At 38.2% G+C, this 25,851-nt stretch overlaps 1 protein-coding gene across 1 annotated transcript in view; it reads right to left on the bottom strand.

The window, feature by feature from the left end:
- Window positions 1–25,255, bottom strand: part of tgfbr3 (transforming growth factor, beta receptor III) — a 100,929-nt gene extending 75,674 nt beyond the window's left edge. Inside the window, exons 1-2 of the mRNA XM_042483744.1 lie at window positions 25,013–25,255; window positions 19,444–19,603 (exon numbers count right to left, since the gene is read on the bottom strand). Coding sequence (XP_042339678.1) covers window positions 19,444–19,504 — 61 coding nt within the window. The 5' untranslated portion in view covers window positions 19,505–19,603; window positions 25,013–25,255. The remainder of the gene's footprint in view (window positions 1–19,443; window positions 19,604–25,012) is intronic.
- Between the last annotated feature and the right edge of the window lie 596 nt (window positions 25,256–25,851).

Below are 25,851 nucleotides of genomic sequence, written 5' to 3'. Positions count from 1 at the left end.
TGTCACGATCCAGAATCCTGCGGATCAGCTCAGGACGTCTCTGCGCGTCCACAATCAAACTAAAATGTGCTTCAAGTGTTAAGTTTTCTCTTGTAAAGAGCGAGGACAGTCATTGTTAGAATCAGGAGATGGAGCAGCATCTCAATGACGCTCTGACAAATGTCACGGGTGTAAAAACCACATCTAACGGAGGAAGAGGAGCCTGTGGTTTTAGCTGTGACAGTGAGAAGTTAGAGGGAGATTTCTGTGTGGAGGAAAAAATGACTTTCATCATCACTTTCAGTTTTCACTACAGTTTGCCTGATGCACTTAAGCTTAATGCTCTTCAACTAACTGGTTATAATCAACATTTATAAAACACATCGGTATTTAAATCAGTAACAGCTGCTCGAAAACACTCAGTATGTGGTCAAAAGTAAGAACTGAATCCTGTTTACACTGTGACAAAAGACCGTACCGTATATTACTTCCTTATTTCATCAGGCTTATTGAAAATTAACCATTTGACAGCAGCTCAGTGTGGATTTCTGACCAAGCAGTGTTTTTCTTTTTTTCTTATCTATTTGTCTCACCTGCGGACACATGATAATATCCTATGTAGATATGTACATGAGTTGTACATGAAATTATACTATTTATCAACCTATGAACTTTGAATGATTTGTGAACTCTCCAGAATGGTTTCTTATTATGCATATTTAGCTCTTTATTTATTTGTCCGAGTTGTTATTTAACACATATATATGATTATATTGTCTTTTTTAACCATTTTTTGCATGTTATTTGTTTGTGTGTACTTGTTTATTTAACCTTTAAAATACTACTAATTAAAAAAAAAGAATAAAAAATGAAATTAGTGAAACTGTCAGTTGACAAGTATTTGCAGATATTTCTTGAGCTGCAAAACCTTCACAAATATTTAAAAAATCTGAAATCCTTGAAAACACAAAAGAAAGGCGAAGACCTGTTCCTCATATTGCAAGAAATTATTTTTGGAAATTTTATTTTTAAAGAAGTGAGGAAAAAGGTCCCAAGAATCTTTACATTTATAATATAGTGATAATACATTCTTAATTATTTTACAGAATTTTTAAGCATTTTTTCAGGGGTCATTTCCTTGTTTTTTTGTTAGTTTGGGGGTTTTTTTGTTGTTGTTGTTTTTTTTACTTTTTTCTTTGTTTTTTTCAGATTTTTATTTTTTATTTCATTTTTTGCTAGTTTTTGTGTAATTTCTTTTTAGGTTGCTCATTGCCTATGTTTTTGAAAGACATTACATGTTTTGTAGCTAAATTAGAAATGTCGGTTGAGGAACGCTGGAGACAACGTAAGCAGTTATACAGCGTAAGATCTGAAACTTAAGATCCTATTCACATCACTCCAAAATAAAACGTATTTGGCACATTCATTCGTGTTACCTGAGAAAACAGTGGCACTATATTTTCATCCGTTGCATTTTTTTTTTTGATGGTTGATGATTGATGGTTAATTTCTGCAAAGTTCATGAGCAGGGTTCCCCGCATGTTGACTCTTTCCACACAAGAAGAAAAGGACATGAAAGACTCACACGTGTGACTGACGTGCACCTCCGTTTCTCCTGACCTCCCACTGTTAAAGGTTTATTTCTTCAGTTATACCTTTTTGGGGGATTAGCACTAAATATACACAGACTGACTGTAAAAGCAACACTGGATATGACACTACAAGACGACGAACATGAGGAATTTATTTTGATAATTATACTCTTTTATTATTTTACACTGCCTAAAATGCACATATGCCTGACTGTGATGTTAAAAATCTGAATTAAGGCGAGAGAGACTGTAAAAATACTCAGTTTTGATATATTTAAACAGTGTGAGGTCCAGACAGTGATGTCAGTGGACACTTTTCACATTCTTTGGCAGCCTCCTTTTGGACAGAAACCTTTTTTTTATGATTTAAGTGCTAATATTTCTTTCAGATATTCTGTGTTCCACACTTTTATAAGGTTTGATAAAGTGACAGTTCTGCTTTCATTTTTACACCTTTCACCAGACTACAAGTTTCTGCAAAGTGTAACCACATTGTATCATAAAGGAAGAAACCAATCATGTAAACTGACGTTATTCACACTACTGCTTGTCTTGCAGTTCTTGAAAAATGATCTGCCTGGACAAGTTTTTTTAGAGTAGAAAAAAACAGCCGCATACTGAAAAACAATTGCAAAAACATCAGTGAAATTGGATGAGATCACCATTACGGGGGATCTGTGGTATTTTAGGGAATCTGAGCATGACTTAAAAAGCGGAAGAGGGTTTGGAGGCAGATCAGAAATAATGCTGTAATAAATTTGCACAGCTCCAAACTGTTCTGTGTTTAAACTTTAGCTGAATATATCCACATGAGTGCTGACATTATGGGATGAATACTTCACTGTCATGTAGTATATTAGTCACACTGTTTCTGTGATTACTCCACCAATATAATGAATATAACCGAAATTATCTCACTGAGAAGACGACCAAAATAATGTAGAATGCATGTAATGTTATTACAGCTCCTAAAAATGGTGACAAAATCAGGGTTACAACTCTATTGTGTCATATGTGATAAAAAAACAGAAAAAAAGACAGTTTGCCCAAAATCATAAATACAGATTTTTTTTCACCTGTAGTAATATTTATCAGTCTAGACTGTGACATCTCTACGGCCAAAAGCTCCACACTCTGCAACTCACACCAAAACTATCTACCCTGATTTATAACGCTACAGGTAAGAGGACAAACATGTGTTCTTGATTTGAGTGCAAAATGTCCCCGTCTTTGTCTTCAAATGTCTTAGTCTGTGCGACCGATAGTCTAGAGTCTTAAAATAATCTGTTTACTCCGAGAGCAGGAAAAAGGGCTGGACCACGAGGATGTTCAGCATTTTTGCTTAAAAACAAAAGATCTTTTATGCTGCATCATCAAAGCATCTGTCAGTTTCAAGTTCATTAATTTCCCTGAGATTTAAAAGGAAGTTTGAACTTATCTTAAAAATTAAAGATACAGTAAAAAAATCTATATAAATTGAGCTAAAATTAAATTATAAGGTTAAAAATTGACAAGAAAAATACTGCATATATTATAAGAGCCATTTGAAAAAGTAACTTCCATTTTTGGATAATATTTTAAATTCTGCTGAAATGTTTGGCACAAAAAAACATGACAAAACCTCTCTAAATAAAAGTTAAATAACATTTATTGAAAAAAAGTCCTGAATAAATCTTCAGGAAACGTGTAGTAACAATGACATTTTAATTGGGTGAATGCAATCGTAAAGCAGACAACCTCTTTATAGTTGAAAAAACCCCCAAAACTCATCCAAATATGTATTAATATGGTATTCAAATGTGTACACCAGTAAAATAGAAATTTTAATAAGTTTAAACAGCTGGTATTTCTGGTGCCGAATCAAAAGAGTAGTAATTGCTCGCATCTGAAGTTTAAAAATACTTTATTCAGGTCATAAAACTGTAAATTGGACCATGTATGTTTATTTTGAGGGCTCAAAGTTAAAACCAGGAGGCTGCTGGGTGAAGTTATCGACACAGTTTTCTCCTATCTCATACGCCTCTAAAAAGTGCACGTCGTTGCCTCCCACGCTGCGGCACCGAGCCAAGATTTGGGTACAGGAAGTGATGTCAGTCTGTGTGCCAGTTAGGGACAAATCTGATATTCCCACAAAGCCATTTCCGAAGATAAACAAACAGAAAACTCCCCCGTGTGTGTGTGTGTGTGTGTGTGTGTGTGTGTGTGTGTGGAAGATAAACAAACAGAAAACGCCCGCGTGTGTGTGTGTGTGTGTGTGTGTGTGTGAGTGTGTATACACACATCCTCACGTCTTGTTCCCAGTACCCTCCCAAAGTGCTTCAAAAAAATGAAGATTACCTCACACGTCATTAGGAAATGTCATAATTTCCCATCTGACAAAAAGACAATAATAAAGCATTTTCCATACAGCTGTGCAATAATGCAAAGATATAATAAGGCCAATTTCATTAGAACAAGCAGCAAAAATGGGCCTCTTAGTTTCTATACATCTCCACCTAAAATATCCTGGTTCCCATATGAAGCACAGGATTAAACGGATCCTCTGGTCTCTTTCTGTTTTACTGCAGGGCATGATTCCCATGGTCCGCGAACTATGCAAACCAGTTTAGGGAACGTAATATTCTGCCCGCTGTTGTTTTCCTAAGGGGCTTTGGACTGAAGAATCACGAGCTCTGCAGTGTTGACATTAGCGCAGCCCACTCACCCCTGAACCCTGAGCCACTACTACAGGAAGTGAGTAAAGCTTTTCATAAGGGCGGTGTAGGTCCGCTTTATTGGCCTGCCTATGAAAAGGATTTATCTCCGGACTGTAAAATTGGAGGCATAAGAGGAGGAAACTGAAAAGGGAAAAGATGGGAGGAGGGAAGGGGGTGAGCCCGAGCTCCATTAGGGAAGTCGTAAACTCTCCCATCAAAGTGTGAAATCTGAAGTCAGATATCCTGAAAACCTCTCTCTGGAACTCAATATCACCCAAACACACTTCAGCGCTCATTCGCCGTGATCTTGTCAGCTGGCGTATAATTGAAAAAACAGCAAAAAGAAAGGAGTTTGAAAAGGATTATGTTTTATCTATGTGGGAGATGTGGAGCAAACGCACGTAAATATATGCAGGCAAAGTTCTTTTTTTTCAGTTTGTAAGTATGTTAACAGGTGCTCAGGCAATAACTTTACATCCCTGTGGATGGGAAAACTTCAGCAACAGTTAACCCTTTGAAACCTGAGCAAAACTGGCTTGAGTTCTTTCAAAAGTAAAAGATGATGAGCAACGAAAGAAGAAATGATCCAAAATTGGCAAGAAATGAGTGTCAAGTACAAAAAATACCTAAAAATGTAATAAAAAAGAAAAAAAATGAATAAAAACAAGTAAAGCAATTAGTAAAAAAAAAAAAAAAAAAAAAAAACCTAAAAATGTATTAAAAGGAAAAAAATAAAAACAAGTAAAGAAATTAGTTTAAGAAAATAATAATAATTCTGTTACATAATTTTAAAGATGTAATTATGATATTAAATATTGCTTTTCCCTTGTTCTTTTTTTCTAGAAATTTTTCTCTAGCTTTTTTATAATAATAATGTTGTAAATGTACTATTTTTTGGCAATTTGTAGAACATTTGTTATCAAGTTGTGCCTTTTATTTTTCTCCATGTTTCTGAGAGAAATTACACCAGTTTGTTCAAGGTTCGAAGGTTTAAATTCTCGTGAAAGTCATCTGAGAGCAACACAAGAGAAGTGATGTCGCTCCAGGTTTCAAAGGGTTATGGTACTGAATACAGAGGAAATCAAAGGAGTAATAGAAATGCATCTCTCTCATGTGTAAGAGCACAGATTTAGAGGAGGGCAAAAATAAAGTATAAAATAAAGTTATATTTACCAATGCAGCAATAATACTAATACTATACTTTCTTTTATGATGATGTTACCAAAAACAAGTCTAAATGCCAATTTATACTTTCTATTATGCACCTTTCATGGCGTCTACAAATCTGATTAAAGTAGATTTAAAAGCCCGTACAGATCATCCAGGATCCATATAAAGATCTCAGACAGCTTAAACAGGCCTAAACTGATCTAAATTTCAAACGGTTGCAGAGGGGTAGATCAAAAGAAAATCTGTATCATGTTAATGAAGAAGCTGATTCATCTCTGGCTGAGTTCTTTCTGCACGAGGGGACGAGACGACGAACGTTTCTCCACTTCCAGAAAACGACGACTTCCAAGCAAAAGTGGACTACAGCCGAGAGTCTGTTTTTAGTCTCGCTGGATTAGATTAAGAGCATCAAAACAACAACAAATACTGTGCTGGACAGACGATAAAGACGATAAATATCCATTTATGCTGTTAGTTTCACTTCTGTTACCATAGTAACTCCCTCCTGCCCTGGTGCGTGTGTTACATTCCTTGAAGTTATGAAATCTTTGTTTTTCTTGCTTGTCTCCAAAGAAAACTATGAAAATAGTATTTTACTGATTGATTGGGGGCCATGTTCAACAATAGCAAAACTACGTCAAAACAAGCTCTCACAACTCGTGCAATTAACAGCCCAGGCTATTAATTGACATTTTTACCCAATTAAATGTATCCTCAATGTCTAGTGTTTCTTTTAACTGACCTAAAATAAAAACTAACCTTTTGCATGATAAAGATAAAGTAGTGGATATGTTATGAATGAACGGTGGGTAAAACTTTTTCTGTAGCTGACAGTGAGCCTGGTTATTATTCATCGACCTCGACAGATGAATTCAGCACCTGTTGGTAAAACGTCAGCATCAGTTGAAAAAAAAAAAAAAAAAAATACGCGAACAATTACGAGTGGCATACGAAGCCACAGGCAAGCAGAGAGATGGAAGTGGGCACATTTCTCTCCACCTCCAAATGCAGACATAAATCAGAGAGCTTTGAAGAGACGGATGACGAGGCTAATTCCCAGAGGAACACAGGAGCCACTGTGTAAAGTGAGACAGCCGAGCATGTGTGCATGAAGACTTTACTGGCTGTGCTACCACTGCATGTCTTTACTGATGGGTGCAGACATGTGCTGTCTGGACTCATAATATCAAAGAACAAAAAAGTTGTCAGCGCAGGCACGAAACAAGAACTGGCTGTTGGAGTATCTAATAGGTACTAAATGGTTAAGAACAACCAAGGACTATTTGCACAAACTGCTCCAGTATCAGTAAATTAAAGGAGCACAATTAAAAAAGTCAACTACTCTAAAATCTGAAATGTGGAATATATTTTGTTTTGATTGAAGGTTTGCTTGGTGAAGACAGAAAGTGTCAAATTTAGCACTAACAGTGCAGCAACATTATTCAGGGTTTATACACATTTTTACCAATACATTTCCAGGACTTTTCCAAGACTTTTCCATGACTTTAATGCAAATTTGTTTTTGGCTGTGGCTGTCAAACACTCAGCTGTTCTACAGTCAAAGTCGTTCACTGCATTTGGTTCGCCGCGGCGTTATTCTTATTATCATTGGCTGTTCGTGTTGTCTGTCAAAACATGGCTGGAACGCTGTCTATCGACATTCAATCAACTACGTCTCATATTTCAATCGAGGAAAAGTTATTTCGCGATTGATATCGGGTTTTTTTGTGTTTATTTGCAACTTCTGAAGAAATTATTTTGGCTAGTTTTTCCTGAAAACATGCCTTCTAAACCTGTGCATGTTTTCTTATAAAAATCCCTCAAATTACACTATTTATCACAGCCAGAAACTGTAAAAACAGAAGTAATGATTGGATTTTCAAATTTCTTATGGTCTTTAGAAAACATAATGTGTTATTTTACGGGTTTTTGAGACATTTTACAAAAACCCTTCCTGGCCTGGAAATTGCTATTTGCAAATTCCATGACATTTCCAAACTCTGATTACTTTACAGTGGTTATGCTGGAAGGTTTCAACCAATCATGACCTTGTTGAGATACCATAAGAAAACTGCATCAGCCATCAGCTCACCCTGCACATCGCAGTACATGTCAGTGCTAAAAGTCCCCGAGCAGAGGTGCCTGTCTTGGTAAAACACGGTTATGGAGAAAAATGTACGTCCTGCTGTTTCAAGGGCATCTCACTCATCAATCATAAATGCCTGCAAAAGCCATGCTCTCTGACAGACGCTCAGTGGGGGTTCGGGAGCAGCCCGTTCATCTGCATTCACAAAGATTCAAACCCAGTAGGGGATGCAGGGAGGAGTGCCCCAGGGTCACTTTGTGTTGTCCAACTTCATAACAGCCTCATTTCATTTGTGTTGGATCATCAGCCTCGTCAGAAACCCTCAACCTACAGTATTTAATATCATTCAGCGGCAGTGACGGAAAGTCAGTATGTCAGACAGGTCGGGGTAAAAAGGTTAGCTGAGAGCTTGAAGGACGCCTGTTGAGTTGTGCTCTTTATGTCCGGAAATTCCAAAAACCTCAGAATGTAAAGATGTTGGAAAACATGTCGTGGAGCCGACACAACACTGTTAATTATAATGCACTTAAAACCCCAATTCCAAAAAAAAGTTGGGTCGCAGTCGTAAAACGGAAATAAAAAGAGAATCCAAAGATTTGGAAATCCATTTGATATTTATACAGGCCTGGAAGTCATGATTGTACGTTTCCATGAATTTTCCAGGTTTTCCATGACTGTGGGAACCCTATATATTTACTAAAAAAACCCAATAACATGTATCTTGTCTTTGTGCTGAATTCAATTGAATATAGGTCAAAAAGGATTTGCAAAACAATGCATATAAGTTGTTTTTCCATTTTACACAACCTATTTTTAGAAACCTTTTTTGGAAATTCATTTTGGAATTTCATTCATATCATATCTCAGCTGGATGATCTAATCAGAATTATTTTTTTCTGGATGCTTGGCCATTTTTTTAAATTCCTGGAGATTTTTTTAGAAACAGTTTGGCTTTTTTTGTTTCTTTGGCTTTTTTGTCCAAAGTTCTTGTGATTTTTGAGGAAAACATTTCAGCTTTTTTTTTTCCTGAAAAAGTTTTGATAATATTTACAGAAAACATGTTGGCCTTTTCTGACAATCTGGCAATGAAGAAAATTTTGGGCTTGCTTGCCAAAAAATTAATTATTTTGCCAAAAAATTAATTATTTTTTGGCAACTTTTTTATTATTATTATTGGCAATTTTTGATGGAAACATTTTGGCAAAATTTATTTTCTCTGAAAATTCTGGGAGATTTTCAAAGAAAAAAAATGGCTTTTTTTTCTTTTATTTCTGGTGATTTTAAAAAAAAATATTTTGGCTTTTTTTTTAAATTTAAAACATATCTTCTGAACCCCTGCATGTCTCCCCAAAATTACACAATTTATCACAGTCTGAAACTGTAAAAACAGAAATTATCATTGGATTTTCAAATTGCTGACGGCTTTGGACACATCATGTCTCATTATACAGGTTTTTTGAAACAAATTTTCATGACTTTTCCAAACTTTCAGGGCATACTTAGTTTTCCAAAACTTTTCCAGGCCTGGAAATTGCAAATACCAATCAAGCAGAGTCATACTTAGCTACATCTGTTCCAATCTAACATCCAAACTGACAGACACACACCACCGAATAACCCGCAAAAATCAACAGATAAGTCAACTGCACACTGCGCACACTGATGCTTTGTTTTTAACATCAATCAAAGACGGCCCAAAAAGAAGTCCTCGCTGCGTCCTGTGATATTTTACATAAACATCATCACTCAGATGTGATAATGGAGGCCTTTGAGGAGCAGCAGGTTGCCATCAACAGAAAGCAAAGAGTGAAACAATGGTGGGTCTTTGTGCCAGTGTGAGAGCCCAGTGTGAAGGGGCCAGAGAGGTGAGGAAAGGGCAAGGCAGACAGCGTTTTCACACAGGCTGGAGGGGACGACATTCCTCCGGGGTTCTTCATCTTCAGGAAAGGGAGGGCAGAGGAGAAGAATGACTTGTCAAATGCCGTGCTGCCTCGTCGTGTATTGACACGTACACAGGACGCCGGGAAGGCCTCTTTACTGGACAGTTAACAAACGGAAAGTGTGATAAATGTAGCGTTTGTTTTGAACAGTCACCGGACAATAAAAAGCTATGAATAGAAGCGCAATAAAAAATACAAAGATAGCCGATGATGTATGTGATGCTGAGGAAATGCTACAGACTTGCAACAGAGAGAAGTGCTGCTTAACCCTTTGAAACCTGAGCAAAATTGACTTGATTTCTTGCAAATGCATTTAAAGAGAGCAACGAGCAACTAAATGAAAAATGGCCACCCAAAAAAAGAGGACATTTTTAAGAAGTCACAAGTAAATTGCTTGAAAATATACAAAAAAGGAAAAAGAAAATCAAAAAAAAAGTTTTAAAATTAATAAATACTTTTTTTTTAAAGATTTTGATCATATCTAATAAACCCCCCCCCCCCCCCCCCCCCCCCGCTATTTTTGCTTGCTTATTTGAATCAAACCAGTTTTCTTGGGTTTTCAGAGGTTTAAATGCTATTGAAAGGCATCTGAATGCAGCACAAGAAAACTGACGTCAATACAGGTGATAAAAGGTTACGTTTTGCTTATAAGTAAGTTTTTTGGGGGGTTTTGTGCAAATGCTTCAAAAAATAACAGTACGCTTTATTCCAGCTACCAAAACAGCCAATTACAGCACTGCCGATTATATTCCTACAACAAACAAGACCACAACTACTGACACTATTATATCTGAAACCAAAATTTTGAAAAACAAGTGGAAAAAGAGAGCTTTTCCAAGTGCGTGTTTGTAATCTAACCCAAAATATCTGTTATCTAGGGCAAAGTAAAGGGCCTGCTGTCATTTTTTGGACAGACACTCCTGTTTTCCAAAGGGCCATTCCAAAATTGGGACAAGGTCTTTCAGCAGGACTCATCTGGTGGAAAAGGAGTGGGGAAGGTGAGGCCTCTGGAGGGGCAGGTCTGATGAAAGACGCCACCTGGAAGCCTTCAGCCACAATCCCATATTAGGGCTTATTTTGCAGATACAGAGTCATGTGCTCAAAACCAGGCCCTTTTGCTAACTGCAACTATGCTTTTAATAAACTACAATGAACTACAAGTGTTGTGACTGAAAATAAAAACTAAAACCAATACGACATGACAGCAAAACTTTCTTTTCTCTCACTGCCTCTTAACCCTTGAAACCTGATTCAGGCTTCTTGCTTTCTGACAACTTTCTCAAGCATTTAAATCTTTTAAAACTTAGCTAATTAATTTGATTTCTTTTGAAAACATTTGGACAACAACATTTTTCAGTTGGAAAATGCAACTAGTAACTTGGCAAGAAACATCCCACAAACTGCAAAAAAATTAGTAAAAGTTGAAGAAAATGACCTGAAAATTTGTCTAAAAGAGAGATAGAGAGAGAGATGGAGAATTAAAGGAAAATTAACAAAAACAAACATTTTCAGAAAACAATAATTAGAATTATTATTATTATTATTATTATTATTATTATTATTATTATTATTATTATTATTATTATTATCATGTTGTTGTTTTTGAAAGAAATCAAGCCAATTTGCCCAGGTTTTAAAGGGTTAAAGGGATACTTTGCTGATTTTTAACGAACTTCAAATCATAACAATTTGGGTAGTACGTGTTCATGAGCATGGAAAACGTCCCTCCATCTAAGCAGTGTCTAGATATAATGTTGATAGAAACACATGTAGTGCCCTGTGAAGCTGTAATAGTGAGAGTTTGTGAACAGGAAGTCTGTGCCATACTGTTTCCTGCACGGAGGCCGAAAAAACGAGATCAAACCGTAAAATGAAGCAGCGCTGACCAAATACAAACCAAGACTCAAATGTTTTCAGAAACATATTTTAGCTCATTGTTTAACTGTAATACGAGATTGTTTCTTGCCGCCCATTTTTTCTCACGTACAAGGTCACATCACGTTACCCACCAGAGGGAGTGTTTATGGTTCTGTGAGGCGCAGTGCATTCTGGTAGTTGTAGGTTTTCTAACTCTTGAGCAAAAGCGTCCTTTTTCTCTGTTTTCTCTGCTCATGTAGCAACAATTTCATGCATAGAAATCCCTGTCTTATTAAGCAGCCATCTTTCTGACAGTGAAATACTTCTTTAAGGTTATCTGAATAGAGGAAGTTTTTTCACAATTACTCTCTCTTTCTTCAATGAAGTCACACTCTGCATAACTTTCATACTCCAGCTCTCCCCAACTACAGTGGCTTTTTTTTTCACAGGGCTGTGAAACACAATGGAAAACGCACGATCACCCCAGCTGTCTTCCATTACTGGCTTTGACCAAATTATTTACACGCCTGCTTACTGGAACTACGGAGAGAGTGAGAGACGGACAGAGAGAGTGGGAGAGAGGGAAGGGGGTGGGATTCGGGTTACTCCTGCAGATTTGCGTAAGCTTCTTCTTAACGGGAGGCTGACAAGATATGATGGAGCGGGACGGAGATACGAGTCTATTTGTAAAGACCTGTCTGCTGCAGCTCACTGAGGTCTCTTATAAGTGTGTGTGTGTGTGTGTGTGTGTGTGTGTGTGTTTGTGTATTTGTGTGAGTAAGAGAGAGTTACAGAGTAAATCAAAGTAAAAATTCCATGATCTAATTTATACACTGCTGTTAATTAAGCTGGGTAATAATAGGGCGACCTTTATTCAATAAGCAGAAGATATAAACACAGCCAGCATGGTCGCCTCCTTCTTGACAGCGCTGTTAAGATAAAGGCCTCGCCATGGGGGAGAGCAGACCTGTAATTACACACACACGGGACTCCCGTTGCTATGTAAACACCCCAACCGCTCTGCCTAGCAGCGCGCTGCCTCTGTGCTGCGCTGCTCCTCACATGAATCACAGGGCAACATCTGGTTTAGCATGCTGGAAGGGACTTTGTCGGTTTGGCACGCTGTACGTGTGTGGAGTGTGTCAATTTGGACCAGACGACCCACGCCTGCGCCTGCCTCTCTCCTCCCCCTGGCCACCCCACCTCTCAGATTACAGCGGTTGCACAATACATTTTGGCAATCCCCCTCTCCTGCTGGCCCTATAAGCACTGTGGATATAAAGACGAACTTTTTGCTCAACTGTGTGGGGAAAGAACATTGAAACCACTTTTGGCATCACGGTGAGTGTTGTCTGCCAAGAGTATACAAAAATGCAGACAGAGAGAAAGTTGTTTACGTTACTGCAGTGATGTTAAACTTATGGCCCGCGGGCCAAAACTGGACCCTGACAGGCTCTCCAAAAAGTGATTCAAACTGGGAGTTGTTTTTGTACTTTTAGTATCCATAAGGTTCATAAAACAGCATCAACATAGAGCTTGTTTATCAAAAAAGTGACAGTGGAGGATCCCCAACACCTCCCAACAGAGGTCCTAATGTCCCAAAATCCTAGAATTTCCTAAAATCTGAGAAATGTCATAACATCCCAGAAATGTCTTAAAATCCTAGAATCATCCTAAAATCCCCAAAATGTCCAAAAATCGAAGAAACATCTTAAAACCTGAAAAAAAATCCTAAAATCCCAGAAACGTCCCAAAATCCTAGAAATGTTGTCAAATCTAAAAAATATCCGAAATTCCAAGAAACTTCCTAAAATACAAGAAATGTCCTAAAATACAAGAAACATCCCAAAATCCTATAAATGTCCCAAAACCCAGAAATGTTCTTAAATCCAAGAAACGTCCTTAAATCCTAAAAAATCCAAGAAATGTCCTTGAATTTGAGGAACATCCAAAAATTCCAGAAACGTTTTAAAATCCTCAAAATCCTAAAAACTTCCTAAAATCAGAGAAACATCCTTAAATTGGAGAAATGTCCTAAAGTCTTAGAAAACTTCCTAAAATATGAAAAAACATCCTGAATTCTGAGTAACGTCATGAAATCCTGAAACATGTCCGTGGCTGCTGCGACTGGCCCCTGGCCTTCTGTCATTTTGTAAAAAGTGGCCCCCAGAGCAAAGCATGTTGAGCGTCCCTGCTTCACTGTAAAAAGTCAAACATTTACTTTAAATATAAGCACAAGTCGATTCTCTTTCCCAGTCATTGTTTTATTTAACAGCCCCCCTGTACGACCACGTGGTTCCACAATGAGCAGCCGAGGAAAGATTCGCACTAATAGCTCCATCATTCATCGAGCCGCCCTGAGAGTCAAATCAGGAAAGGCTATAGGAGGAAGAGAAAGTACTTCAATGATGCTAGTGTGTTTTTCAGTGAGTCACCGGCCCGGCGTTGTGCCTCCAGTATAACCAGCATCCTGCCCGAGCTGTTTCTGGCAAGTGCCTCAAATTAATATCTGGCGTGGCTCCTGCAAGACTCCATTTCACAGCGAAACCTAAACTCTGCCCAAACGTCCACAATATATCCTTCACAAAATAGCCGTTCTGGCGAGCTGAACAGAAAGAACCACAAAATGGTAGTAAGGTTATGAAAGAAAGAAGCCATAAACAGCAAAAAAAGTAGAGTGAAGCAGCAGAGCAGAGCCTTGAAATATGGACCTTAAGGTGCTCTCAGTCTGACTTTTAGGAGTTACGGGAGGCCCAGATCCTGGATAACATTACGCTGAGAGAAGACTCATTGCAGACTAATCTAAACATTACGTAAGAGCTCTCCTGACAAGTTTCGAAGGCAGATGTGACTGTTTACACAGATGCTGCGAGATGATAGGAATAGGCATAAAAAAAGAGAGGTAAAAGATATGCTGAAGTGGTGCTGTTAAAAAAAAAAAGAAATTAATTTGGCCAAAAGGAGGTGAAGGGATGTCTTATAATCTTGAAAATGTGTTAATTAACCCATTAAAACCTGGAGTGATCACTTTTATTGTGCTGCTTTCAGGAGCATTTTGCAAGTACTGAAACCTCTGAACGTTGAGAAAGCTGGTGCAATTTCTTAATAAAACATGGTCACATAGGCAATGAGCAACTTGGTAAGAAATGTTTCCTATATTGCAAGAAATTAGTAGATTTAGTCTTTTTTTTAAACTAGGGAAAAATGTCTGGGGATTTTTCAAAGGCTAGGGAAAATATCGATTTATGTATTTAAAATTATGTTACAAAATTGCTAAATTTTTAAGCACTATTTCCATGTTTGACATTGTTTTGTTAAAACTAATTTTCAGGTAATTTTCTTGTTTGTTTTTTTTTTAATTATTTCTAATTTATTGCTCAGGTCTCAAAGAGTTAACCCTTTGATAAGTGCAGTGGCACCACTCCTCTTTAAAGGTACGTATATAACTTAAAACCTGAAGAAAATGGGTTTGGTTTCTTTCACAAGCATGTGAAAAAAGGCAGGTTAGCAACTTAGTAAGAAATGTTCCACATACTGCATGATATCTGTAGATTTAGAAAAACCTATTTAAAAAAAAAAAAGCCAGGGAAAAATATCTAGGAAAAAAGAAAAAAATTTGGGAAAATTATATTTAAAATTACCATAATAACATCTTTGAAATAATTTTAGAGAAAATTGTTATAATTTTAAGCACTGTTTTCATGTCATTAACCTGCTTGTTTGTTTGTTCCATTTAACTTTTTTTTTTTTTCATTTTTATTATTTGTTGTTTTTCCAGGTAATTTTCCTGTAATTTTTTTTTTTTAATTATTTCTTGTTCATTTTTGGGTCATTTCCTCCTAAATTGCTCTTTACCTTCTTCCCATGTTTTTGAAAGAAATTAATCCACTTTGCCCAAGTTTAAAGGGTTTAACTGCATTTTACCTGTGCAGAAATCAACCATGTGAGTAACTCTGGAGCATCATAAGATTTGTCCATGAATCATTAAGTACACTCACTGCCAGCGCACTTTAGGGGAAAGGGTATTTGGTTGTCAAACTGTAAATATCTGTCCCTTGTGACACAGAGCAACAATGCACCGTGCCGCATGAGGAAGAATTTAGAGGAAAACTTATACGTGACTTCATTGTGTTGGAGATCCTGGCATTGTGGGAGAAATTATGTTTGCTCTGCCCACAGCTCACACTGAATACACTGCTATTGTTTGAGTAAAAGTCAGCTCTCTGGAGTGCGGTTCAAGCCCCCGGGGAATAGAGAAGAACTTTTGAAATAATAACCTATGGCGGCAGACTGAAAGCATGAAAAACGCAAACACTTTTTTTTGGCACGCTGGCTACATAGCATGCCTCTTGCTGGGTAATTACTCTGAGCTACCATGGAAAAACAACATGGGATGTTGCAGATTAAAGCTGGAGTCAGTTCAAGTTCAGAGACGTATATTGTGAAACCAGCTTCTGTAAACAGGGCAATCTGCAAAATGGGAAACTGGCAACAGTCGATTCTCAGTGTGGTTTGTGCCAGATCGATGCCAACTTCTTCATCACACTGAGGGTCTGTCAGGCTTATGTAAGTGTATTGAATATTTTGGTCCAGTTACTTAGCGATGAAAACCGCTGCTGAATTTCAAACCCGGGTGGACAAAAACGGCCCTGAAGGTCAGATGTACAAGCAGCTTACAATCCATATTCATATTTACAGTTAGGTGGCAACTTTAAGTTAATTATGACGGGAGCAAAGGAGGAAGTCACGTGGTGCGGCAAAAACAGCAACAAAGCCTGAGTCAGGAGGAGGTCGGGTGGGTGACAGAGTCAAACAAACACAGGACTTTGACCGAGGAGATCACTGTTCGTGTTCTGTGTGGAACCAAAACTCCACGTCCAGTTATTTTAACTTAGGTTAAATTATGTTACCTACCTAACAGATATCACGAATTTAAGCTATTTAACTTGCATTACGTACGTAAACTAACATAAACACACAATTTGGACCGAGGACACCACTGTTTGTGTCCCGTGTGGAACCAAAAGTCAACGCTGAGTTATTTTAATTTACGTTAAATTATGTTATGCACTAAAAATAAAGTATAAAAAAAGACTAATTATGTTACGCACTTAACTAAGATCACGTATGTAAGGGACTTCACTCACATTCTGTACGTAAGGTGCTTAACTTAGATCACCTAAAGCACTTAATTTACACTGAGTACATAAGGCACTTGACCAACATCACATACATAACGCACTTAAGTCATCTACGTTTGGCTCTTAACTTACATAACTCATGTAAGTCACTTAATTTTCATCACGTACATAAAGCACTTAACTTACATAACTTAAGACACGTACGTAAGGCACTTAACTTAAATTACGAACCTAAGGTACTTAATACACATCCCGTGCATAAGGCACCTAACTTACAACATGTACTTAAAGCACTTAACCTACATTACGTACATAAGTCAATTCACTTTCGCCACGTATGTTAGGCCCTTAACAAGTATAATGTACGTAAGGCAGTACACTAACACCACATACTTAAAGCACTGAACTTACATCTCGTATATAAGGCACTTAAACATCACAAAAGTAAGGCACTTCACTTCCACCACCTGCGTAAGTCAATTTGTTTAGGCTTTTGCGAGTGCTTGGACAGTGTATGGGGATTCTCTCAGATCTATGGACATGTTCCTCCTCTTGAAGGTGCGCATGAGCCTCCAAATTCATATTTTTGTAGATTAAAATGGGCAAATACAGAGTGGCTGCCAGGAACTGGCTACTGTATCTGATTGGCAGTTTGACAGACACAATGAATTTGTCTGAGATTATGTGTTTCTATTATTATCCCAAACGTAAAATTAGTGTGCACTTATCTTAAAACAATAATCCTTGATATATATTTATTGTGGTTTTTGGTCAAGGTTTGCCTTAAAATATGGTACAAATATTTAAGGTCCCTAGATGGTGCATCCTGATAAAATCCTTTTCCATCACAGACATTTTTCATTTAGAGTGAAATGTATCCACAACTATTAAATTGCCATTAAATTCACTACAGACCTTCAGGACGAATGGGGGATGAATTGTAATGATTTTGGGGATCCTCTGCTTTTTCATCTCATGCTGTCATCAGCTCAAAAATTTCAACTTGATGATTGTTTTAGGCCTTAGATTCAGCTGTGCTTTTCTTGCATCCCACATCTTTATACTGATGTATACAGCTGCTACGTTATATACTAATCTCCATAGAGAACTGATTTAAGGAGTTATCATATTGGAAAAATCTACATACTGTACAGTTTTGTGCCAAGAGAAAATGATACAATATGTGCAGTTTTGGATTTTAATCAAACTGCAACTTTATAATGCTCCACAAAATAGCTTTCCAAGTATTTAATATCTTATTTTATGAGATTTTTATGGAGTTGTCTCACCACTATCCACAATTCATTACATTTCTTTGCAGCTATGAGTGAAACCTCAATTTCCTTTGAATTTCACTGTGGGAAAATAATGAGAGCTACATCCACAGTACACTAAAAAACTAATGTTTTTAAGTAGGATCTTTTCTACTTTTCTACTTACTCAAAATCCTGAATACAAGGTACTGGAATAGTATTGAATTAGGACTAAGTTTGGTGTTTGGTGCTAACTAGTAAATGTTCACTGTGTTTGTGTAAACTGAGATAAATAAAATGGGATCTTGCCAGTTTGGTGACGTTAACCTTTCGCTCAGAGCACCACTGTGCCTGCGGACGACCTCACTGCCTGTGTGGCACGGGATGTTTCCAGGTGTCTAATCGTCGATACCAGGTGTTAGAGGCCGCAATTTTAAAAACCATAATCAAGTGGGCTGGATCATCATTTAATGGTATTAATCAACATAAGAACAACAATTTTGACGCTGATTTTTACGAGGATTATTATTGGATTAGATCACTCCGTGTATCATTTATCCTGACTCTGTCACCGTCTCCTGCAGCCACAAACAATCTCATAAATGCACAGAAACAAGACGAGCTAAAGAAGATGGAGAACCCGGACAATACACACGCAGATATGGAGATATTACTGCTCTTACAACGCTGTTAGCCAGAAAAAGGTTATTGCTTTCTTGGCTGAGTCATGTTTCTTTTTTTTTTAGTTTGGAAAAAGTCAAATTCTCTCATGGCCTCTTTAAGTTACGGAGACCATTTATTGAATATTTGAATATATTATATATATTTTATTGCATGAGTTGATATCAGGGGTCCTACAGCTTGAGGCAGGTTGGATTTAAGTCATTTTAAGATTTTATTAAATTACACTTAGAATGAAATTCAAAAACAATTTTACAACAACCAAAAGTGAAAAAAGGGAAACATGAACTGATAATAATTACTGGGGTTAGGGACAATATTTCCCAAATATTGCAACCCAAGAATTTTTTAGGTGGCAATAATGTGTGATGAATGTGGCAGATATTACATACAAATTTAAAATACTTTAATAAAAAATATAAAAAAAAAAACAGAACATGTTACCAGTTACTTTGAAATGTTAAAATACAACGTCAGAAAAAAAAAAAGAATAAAATCCTATTTCTCATGTCTGAGCATTTTTTATGACTTGGCAAAAAAAATTTTTAAGACATTTTAATACCAATTAAGGTCTTATTTTTAAGATTTTTTTAAGGATCTGGGGTCCCCTGGTTTTTCACCTTTGTAGCAGCTCACTTGGTTATTTTCTCTGTCTTTGCTTTGCCAGTTTAACGGCTGTAAATTACATTTTTTTGGCACATTGGAGGCTCATTCCAATCAACCTGACAGATGCATGTCGACCTGCTCAGTGTTTGTATTCTGAGATTGAACTTGTCAGCACTTTCTTAAATGTAAATCCGTCTTACTCATGACTCTGACAAGCACTGTCTAGAAAGGCATGCTGGGAGAAACAGTGGAAAATCCCCGAGTATGGGCAAAATTGTGGCTGTCTCTCAACACAGAGCTGCAAGGCTTGGTGCAGAGTCAATATCTTTTAGTTGCATGCGTTTGACTTTGGCTCCTGCCATGAGAATTTAATGATTCGTATGGGTGTGTACCGGATAACCGGATTAGTTTCACATGTAGCTCGGCAGCGAGAGGAACTTACCTGCAGATGCCAGGCAGCATACTGCAAGAAGTAACAAGGGAACGGGGAAACTTCTCGCCATCCTGTAGCTTCCAGTATGAGGACGGTGGATGAGCAGGCCTTCTCACAAAGATTTCCCTTTCTACAAAGCAGTCTGCAGGAAGTCAGCGTCAAACTCCAGCTGCAAAGTGAACAAAAGTAGAGAAAGTCAACCAGATGCATGCGCTGAGTGTGGACAAACAGCAGGGGACCGAGCTCTGCTTAATGAACCCCGTGGCAGTGATGAGATGAGACAAGAGAAACAGCAGTTTGGAGACCGGCGGATTAATCCAGGAGGGTTAATTGGGGGTCATGCATGCTTCAAAGGACCGTGCTGCACACACCTTCCCGTGCACCACGGTTGGCCGGAGTGTGTGTGAGGAGTGTGGGACGGCCGATTGGCTCGCTGGGTGTGAAACACTTTGGAATATGCCACAAGTTATCAACGCACTTTAATTGAGAGCGCCAGGAAACACTAAATGCTCCACTGGGGTCTTGAGTAAGCAGCTTAGTACCACCAAGCTAATCAGCATGACCTCACCTAAAGATTTAACTTCAGTAATCTAACCGCAAACACTGCAAAAAGTGGCCAAAATGGCAAAATACCATAAAGCCTCTGGAAACTTGGCTTGAAATACGCACATATCATATCAAAGTTGAGTCTCTTATTAAGTATCTACAAAAAATCTGAGTGAAAAGAAATGTTCCTAACTGCTAGAAAACCGAGTTAAAACGGCTCATTTTGAGGATAAAAGCATTTCTCCAGACTGTGTGGGCAGGTCATGTTTTGATTGACAGCTCTTTGGATCCCACCTCTGTCAATTGTCTCTTGTCTCCATGACGACAGCCATGGAGCAAATCAGAGTCGGCGTGGTACGGCTCTGTCTGTTCTAGCCCTCTGACTCCGGCTGCGTCCGTAAATCCAATCTGACGCTCTGCACTAAAACGAGAGAGCACTTGTTTGAAAAGACGGAGCGTTCTGTAACTCTATGAATTAACGAACAGTTAAGTTCATTACACATTCACTCTGTTCGGCGCTGTGCTGCTCATTCTCCCGAGACAGAGCGCCCAGATCGCTCTAACACTGCGCGGTGCTCTGGATAACTGAAAAGTACGTTCCAACAACGCTCCGAACTTACCAACGGTTTCCGAACGCACCCTACTGAAAAGAGTGTTGATGGATTTCAATTTGGCATGTTACACCCAACTTTGAATTTTTTATTGGCTTTATCCATATTACGTGATATGGATCGGGGATAACCACACCCAAATCAACACAGACATCGCGAGCTTTCATCGTTTGGTCTTGCGTGAGCGGGTATACTTGAATGCAGCTCGAACACTTGAAGCTACAGGCTACGACAAGGCTAAAAACATGATGATATCAGTGACATTTTTCAAAACAACTCGGCATGTCAGGGCTTCAGGACACTTGGATTACTTTGGAAGAGCAGTATGGTAACATTTTGTGGTTTTATTATGTATTTTTTTAATGTTTAAACTCTGGTCACCATTTGCTTCAATCATTTGGGAGATGAGTGCAACGCCTTTTCCCCGTGAAACTCCGGCAGTGTTTTGTGGACTAAAAAACTTCACCCAGCTGAGTAGATGATGACTGAATTTTCATTTTTGGGTGAACTATCCCTTTAAATAATGCAAGCGCTTCACCATTGACAAAATCTAGTCCCATGTTTTGTAAAATTCTGAATCTAGTTGTAAAAGGGGATTACTGAATCAGTGAATCAATACAAATGTATTCTGCTGAATCACTTTAAATGTGTGTTTTATGCTCTGACTAGTTCTAGAAAGTTACAGAGCACGCTCTGCAGCCACAACCAAAACATTTTTTTTGTAAAGATGTGGTCCAGTGAAAGTGTTATGCAAACTTCTTCACTGAGTGACATAAGATTCTTAAGACAACAAAACTGTAACTGTAACTCGAGTCGAATGTCAAAACCACATGTTAAAAGATGCTGTGACAGGAATTGCACCCGCTCACGCTTTTAAAGGCGGAGTAGTACAGTACCGCGTGGAAGAAACAGATGTGCATTTATCTGACTTGTGGTGAAGTGTAGAGGGTGTAAGGGAAGTGATGCATAAAGTTTCTGAGGTGCATCGCTCTGCAGTGCACGCAGCCTGCACAGGACAAAAGGGCCTTTCAGTGTGCAGCAGCTGCAGGGGCTGGGAAGTCATTTTGGAAGATCATGACAAATATTACACTTTCAGTAAGTCAAGGAGAGCCGGTGCCCTTCGTTTGATTTATGCCTCTCCGTGACCTTCATCTCCTCTCTGACTCAACCGAGGTAAACTGTGTTGCAATACCTTCTGTGAGGCAAAAACTAAATCAAAGGGAAGCAGAGGACGGAAAGAAAGAAAGAAAGCTCCGTGTGTTAAAGATGTAAAGACCTGATGTGAAAAGAAGTTCCTATTTTATTAAAATATTGCAGGATTCTGAAAAGATTTGAACTGTTAGAGTTGGACAGCAACTCTTTTCTAGCTTGTTTTTGGTTGAGTGTTCAGGTTTCACTCTGTGCCACGGTGCTGCAGGTTCTGTTGCAGCAACAACTTAAATCACCTCATGTGACTTCCCTTCAACCCTGACCGTCTAAGCCGAGCAACTATTTCACCCAAAGATCTGGAAAGTGCATCAGAACACGCAGACCCCAGACTGAACGCAGCGCACATTACCGAAACCAAGCTGCATTCTTGTGGTCACTCCGATGTTAAAGACCTGGCTTATATCTGTGTCATCATGTATGCAAACACTGCAGTTACAGGAAAAAAGGGGGCATACACTATGTTCCCATAATCACAAAGCTGCGAGTGAAGAGAGCAGCGACACAAAAGGCTGAGGTGTGTGTGTGTGTGTGTGTGTGTTACACATCTTGTGGTCCATGAGTAAGATACTAAGTCTTACTAATCTGACAGCCATCTGCATCATATAGCAGATGTTCATGTGGTCCTCTGACCTGTTTAATGCACCTTAAATTAACTCTTTTCTTATAGGTTCACAACTGAAAAACCACAAAACCTCCCGCACCAGTATCATCACAAAAACACCGGTCTGTCTGATTTCAGGTCTTCATCACAGCGTTGTTTCGAACAGAGCTACAGACCCTGTGCCCACACACTTCAGCACACAGACACACCGTGTGGTGCGACATCCTGGACGGAGTTTACACTGTGACACCTGCACATGATGTGCGCCTTAGCCAACGGAGTCACCATGCAGACAGACGCTCGACACATATATGAGAGGAAAGTCCAGTTTGCACTTCGAGCATGTGACTTTTAAGTATCAGTCTTAAATAAAACAGTGAGTCAATTAAGGGAAAATAAACGTTCAATTATTTTCAGGATCATTTACTTATTGCAGTCAGTTTTTTTATCAGCAAAAACAACCAAGATTTTCTTTTCTCTGGTTTGCATCACTGCAAAATGAATAACAAGGCAATTAGACTGTTAATAAAGAGCACTGCCTAAAAGTCACTTATGCACATTCTCATTCATCCAGAGCACACATGCACACACACACCAAAGATACACGCTGTATGTGACAAGTAATAAATCCAGTTTGCAGATGTCATGCATGTGACTTTTATGTGGAAGCACTGATATCCAATATCCAAAAGTAGAGCTGACACAATAAGTTGATTAGATGCAGCTGTTTTCAGTATCATTTTTATCCTTGCATTCCTTTTTGTACTAAAAATGACAATAAAACAAGTGATGAGTCTAGTTTGCAGCAGTCATGGTTGGGAGTTTTCTGTGGAAGCATGTTAAAGTAGAGCTGACACAATAAGTTGATTAGATGCAGCTATTTTCAGAATCATTCAATCCTTGCACTCATTTTTGTAGCAAAAATGACAAACACTTGTTTTGGCCTCTCTAATGTGACCACATGTTGCTTTATCTGTTTTGCATCGTTGCAAATTGCATTCTAAGGTAATCAGACTGTTAATGAAGCACACATCTGAAGTCTCATCTGCTCAATCTCACATCCAGAGCAAGACTTTGACCCACGCACACACATCAAACACACATCTTATTCTCTTTGCATGCCTATTTATCCTTTTACTCAATGGTTATATGAGATTTTCAAGCTTATATTTTAGTTTTCTTACATAGTTTGGAACAGCACAATGAATCTTGTACATCTACAATGTCAATAAAGGTATTTGCATCCATATCTTTGGATTTCAGACTGTTTGGGGGCCAAAATAAGATATTTGAGAACATCCCCTTGAGCTTTTTTATTGTTTTTGTTTTTTATTGCAGCATTCAAATGTTTCTACCCAAATATCCCTGGACTGGACTCACAGACTTGATAAATATTCAGTAAACATGCATCAATAACTGAAAGTTAGAGCCAACATCTTAGTGTAACACATCACACACATGCTAATTGACTAAATTCATCTACTCTCTCCAGGATCCATCGAAATCTAATGTGTTCAATCCAAAATGAAACAAGTTCAAAACAATTACCAACCTTATCCTCAGACACAGCAACACTGACTGACATTAGTAGGGACTGTTATTTATTTATGAGAGGGGAGGCAGTGGTACAAAAAAAGGGGGAGGCATACCGAATCATCTCTCAGGACTGAGGAGGGACTTATGTTTGTTATTTTGGCTTATAGGGAAGTGACGTTCAGCTTTAAATGGCTGTATTTTGTATTTATTTTACTGCCAGTTCTTAAAGAAAATGTGCCTTTCAAGCAGGCTCTCAAAAGAAGTGTGGAGATTTTTTAATTTTTTGGGGTGAATTTTTTCTTTTAAAAGAAATATGATTTTTTTTTCTTTAAAAATGTATTTTTTATTTTGGCATTTTTTTCTTTTAAAAAAATGTTGGCGATTTTTAAAAAATATATATATATTGGCCATTTTTTTCCTTTAAAATGATGTTGGTGATTTTTAACTCTAAAAATCAGCAAAATTACACAATTGATCATAGCAAGAAACTGTAAAAACAGACATTATTGTTGGATCAAAAAAAACGATGTCACACCTCAGCCATCCCTCCTCTAATAAATAAAGAACAGTCCCTCACAAGTTGTAAATGCAGAGAAATCCACCTCCACACTAATAGTAGACAGTTTCCATTGTCATGTGCAAATAAACGAGTTTTCGTTTCTTTTCTTGACTCGTCCTGCTGTAATTTACAATAATTATCTGTCAGCCGCGTTTCATCCCTCATAACAGGACTGAGAGAGCATGCTGTCCTCTGTCTGAAGGCTCTCTTCTCTGTTTACCTGCGTTTCCCGATTATTTCCTGTTTTCTAACAACCACAAACATTGGAAGAGTTGAAACCAACATGCTAACTGTTGACTTCGCTCACAGCCTGTAAGTTGTCCTCACGGAGGAAAAGCGAGGAGAGCTGCATGTCAAGAGACAGATGTTCAGCTGATTTCTGGGCGCTTTAAGTAAACACAGCGGACTGGAAAAGATTATTTTTGACATCATTCACTCACAGCGAGCACAGTGACTTCTGATAAACCGAGCTGCTGCGGAAACAAGCTGAAAGTTAAAGAGTTGTTGGAAACGTACCCTGCAGCGTCTCCAGAAAAAGTCCAAGTAAACTTGGAAGAAGTGAAAGTCGCTCCGGCGGATGGACGCGGATATTAAAGTCGCTCTTCTCTCGGCGGGACATTCACACCATGACACTGTTATTTTGGGGAAACCGGCGGCGGACGAAGCTGACGTGATATTAAACCAAAGTGCGGGTAAAGCGTCGCTGCGTGTCGCGCACAGTTTTCGGCAGTTTACTATCTATCTCTGCCGTTTTACTCGGGGCTTCATGTGGAGGCGGGGCTGCAGGGAGGAGGCTGAGCCCGGACAGAGACGGGCCGCTGCAGAGCTGCTCAAAGCGGGGAGCACGGGCTCCTCGGGGGTCCCTGCGAGGAGGCCAGGAGGTCCTGCTTACTTAACATTTACATCTTAGTCCAAAGTTAAATATGCATGACTGTGTGACAGGGGCGTTTCAAGGATTTGAAGACACTGGGGAATTTTTTTTCTTTTTCTGTTATAATAATAAATATTATTATTATTTATTTCATTTTCTATATATTTTTACCTTTTTATTTCCATTTTTAAAAAAAATATTTTTGCCCTTTATATCATTTTTTCTTTTTTTATTTTGCTGTCCTTTTTCATATTTTCTTTTTTTCATTTTCTCCTTTTCTTTTGCTATTTTCCTTTTTTCTGACATTTTTCATATTTTCCTTTTTCTTTTTTCTGTTTTTTTTTTTTTAAATTTGTGAGCACTTGATAATTAGCATTGAAGAAGGAAAAACTGCCAATGATCTTTTAATGATTAGACCTTATGAAACAATACCTGCAGGATTTATTTAGATCTATATCATTGATTGATTGTCTGTTTCCCTCTC

This window comes from Plectropomus leopardus, chromosome 3 (genome assembly GCF_008729295.1).
Source record: "Plectropomus leopardus isolate mb chromosome 3, YSFRI_Pleo_2.0, whole genome shotgun sequence".
Taxonomy (NCBI): domain Eukaryota; kingdom Metazoa; phylum Chordata; class Actinopteri; order Perciformes; family Serranidae; genus Plectropomus; species Plectropomus leopardus.
This window is presented reverse-complemented; position numbering and strand designations above follow the sequence as displayed.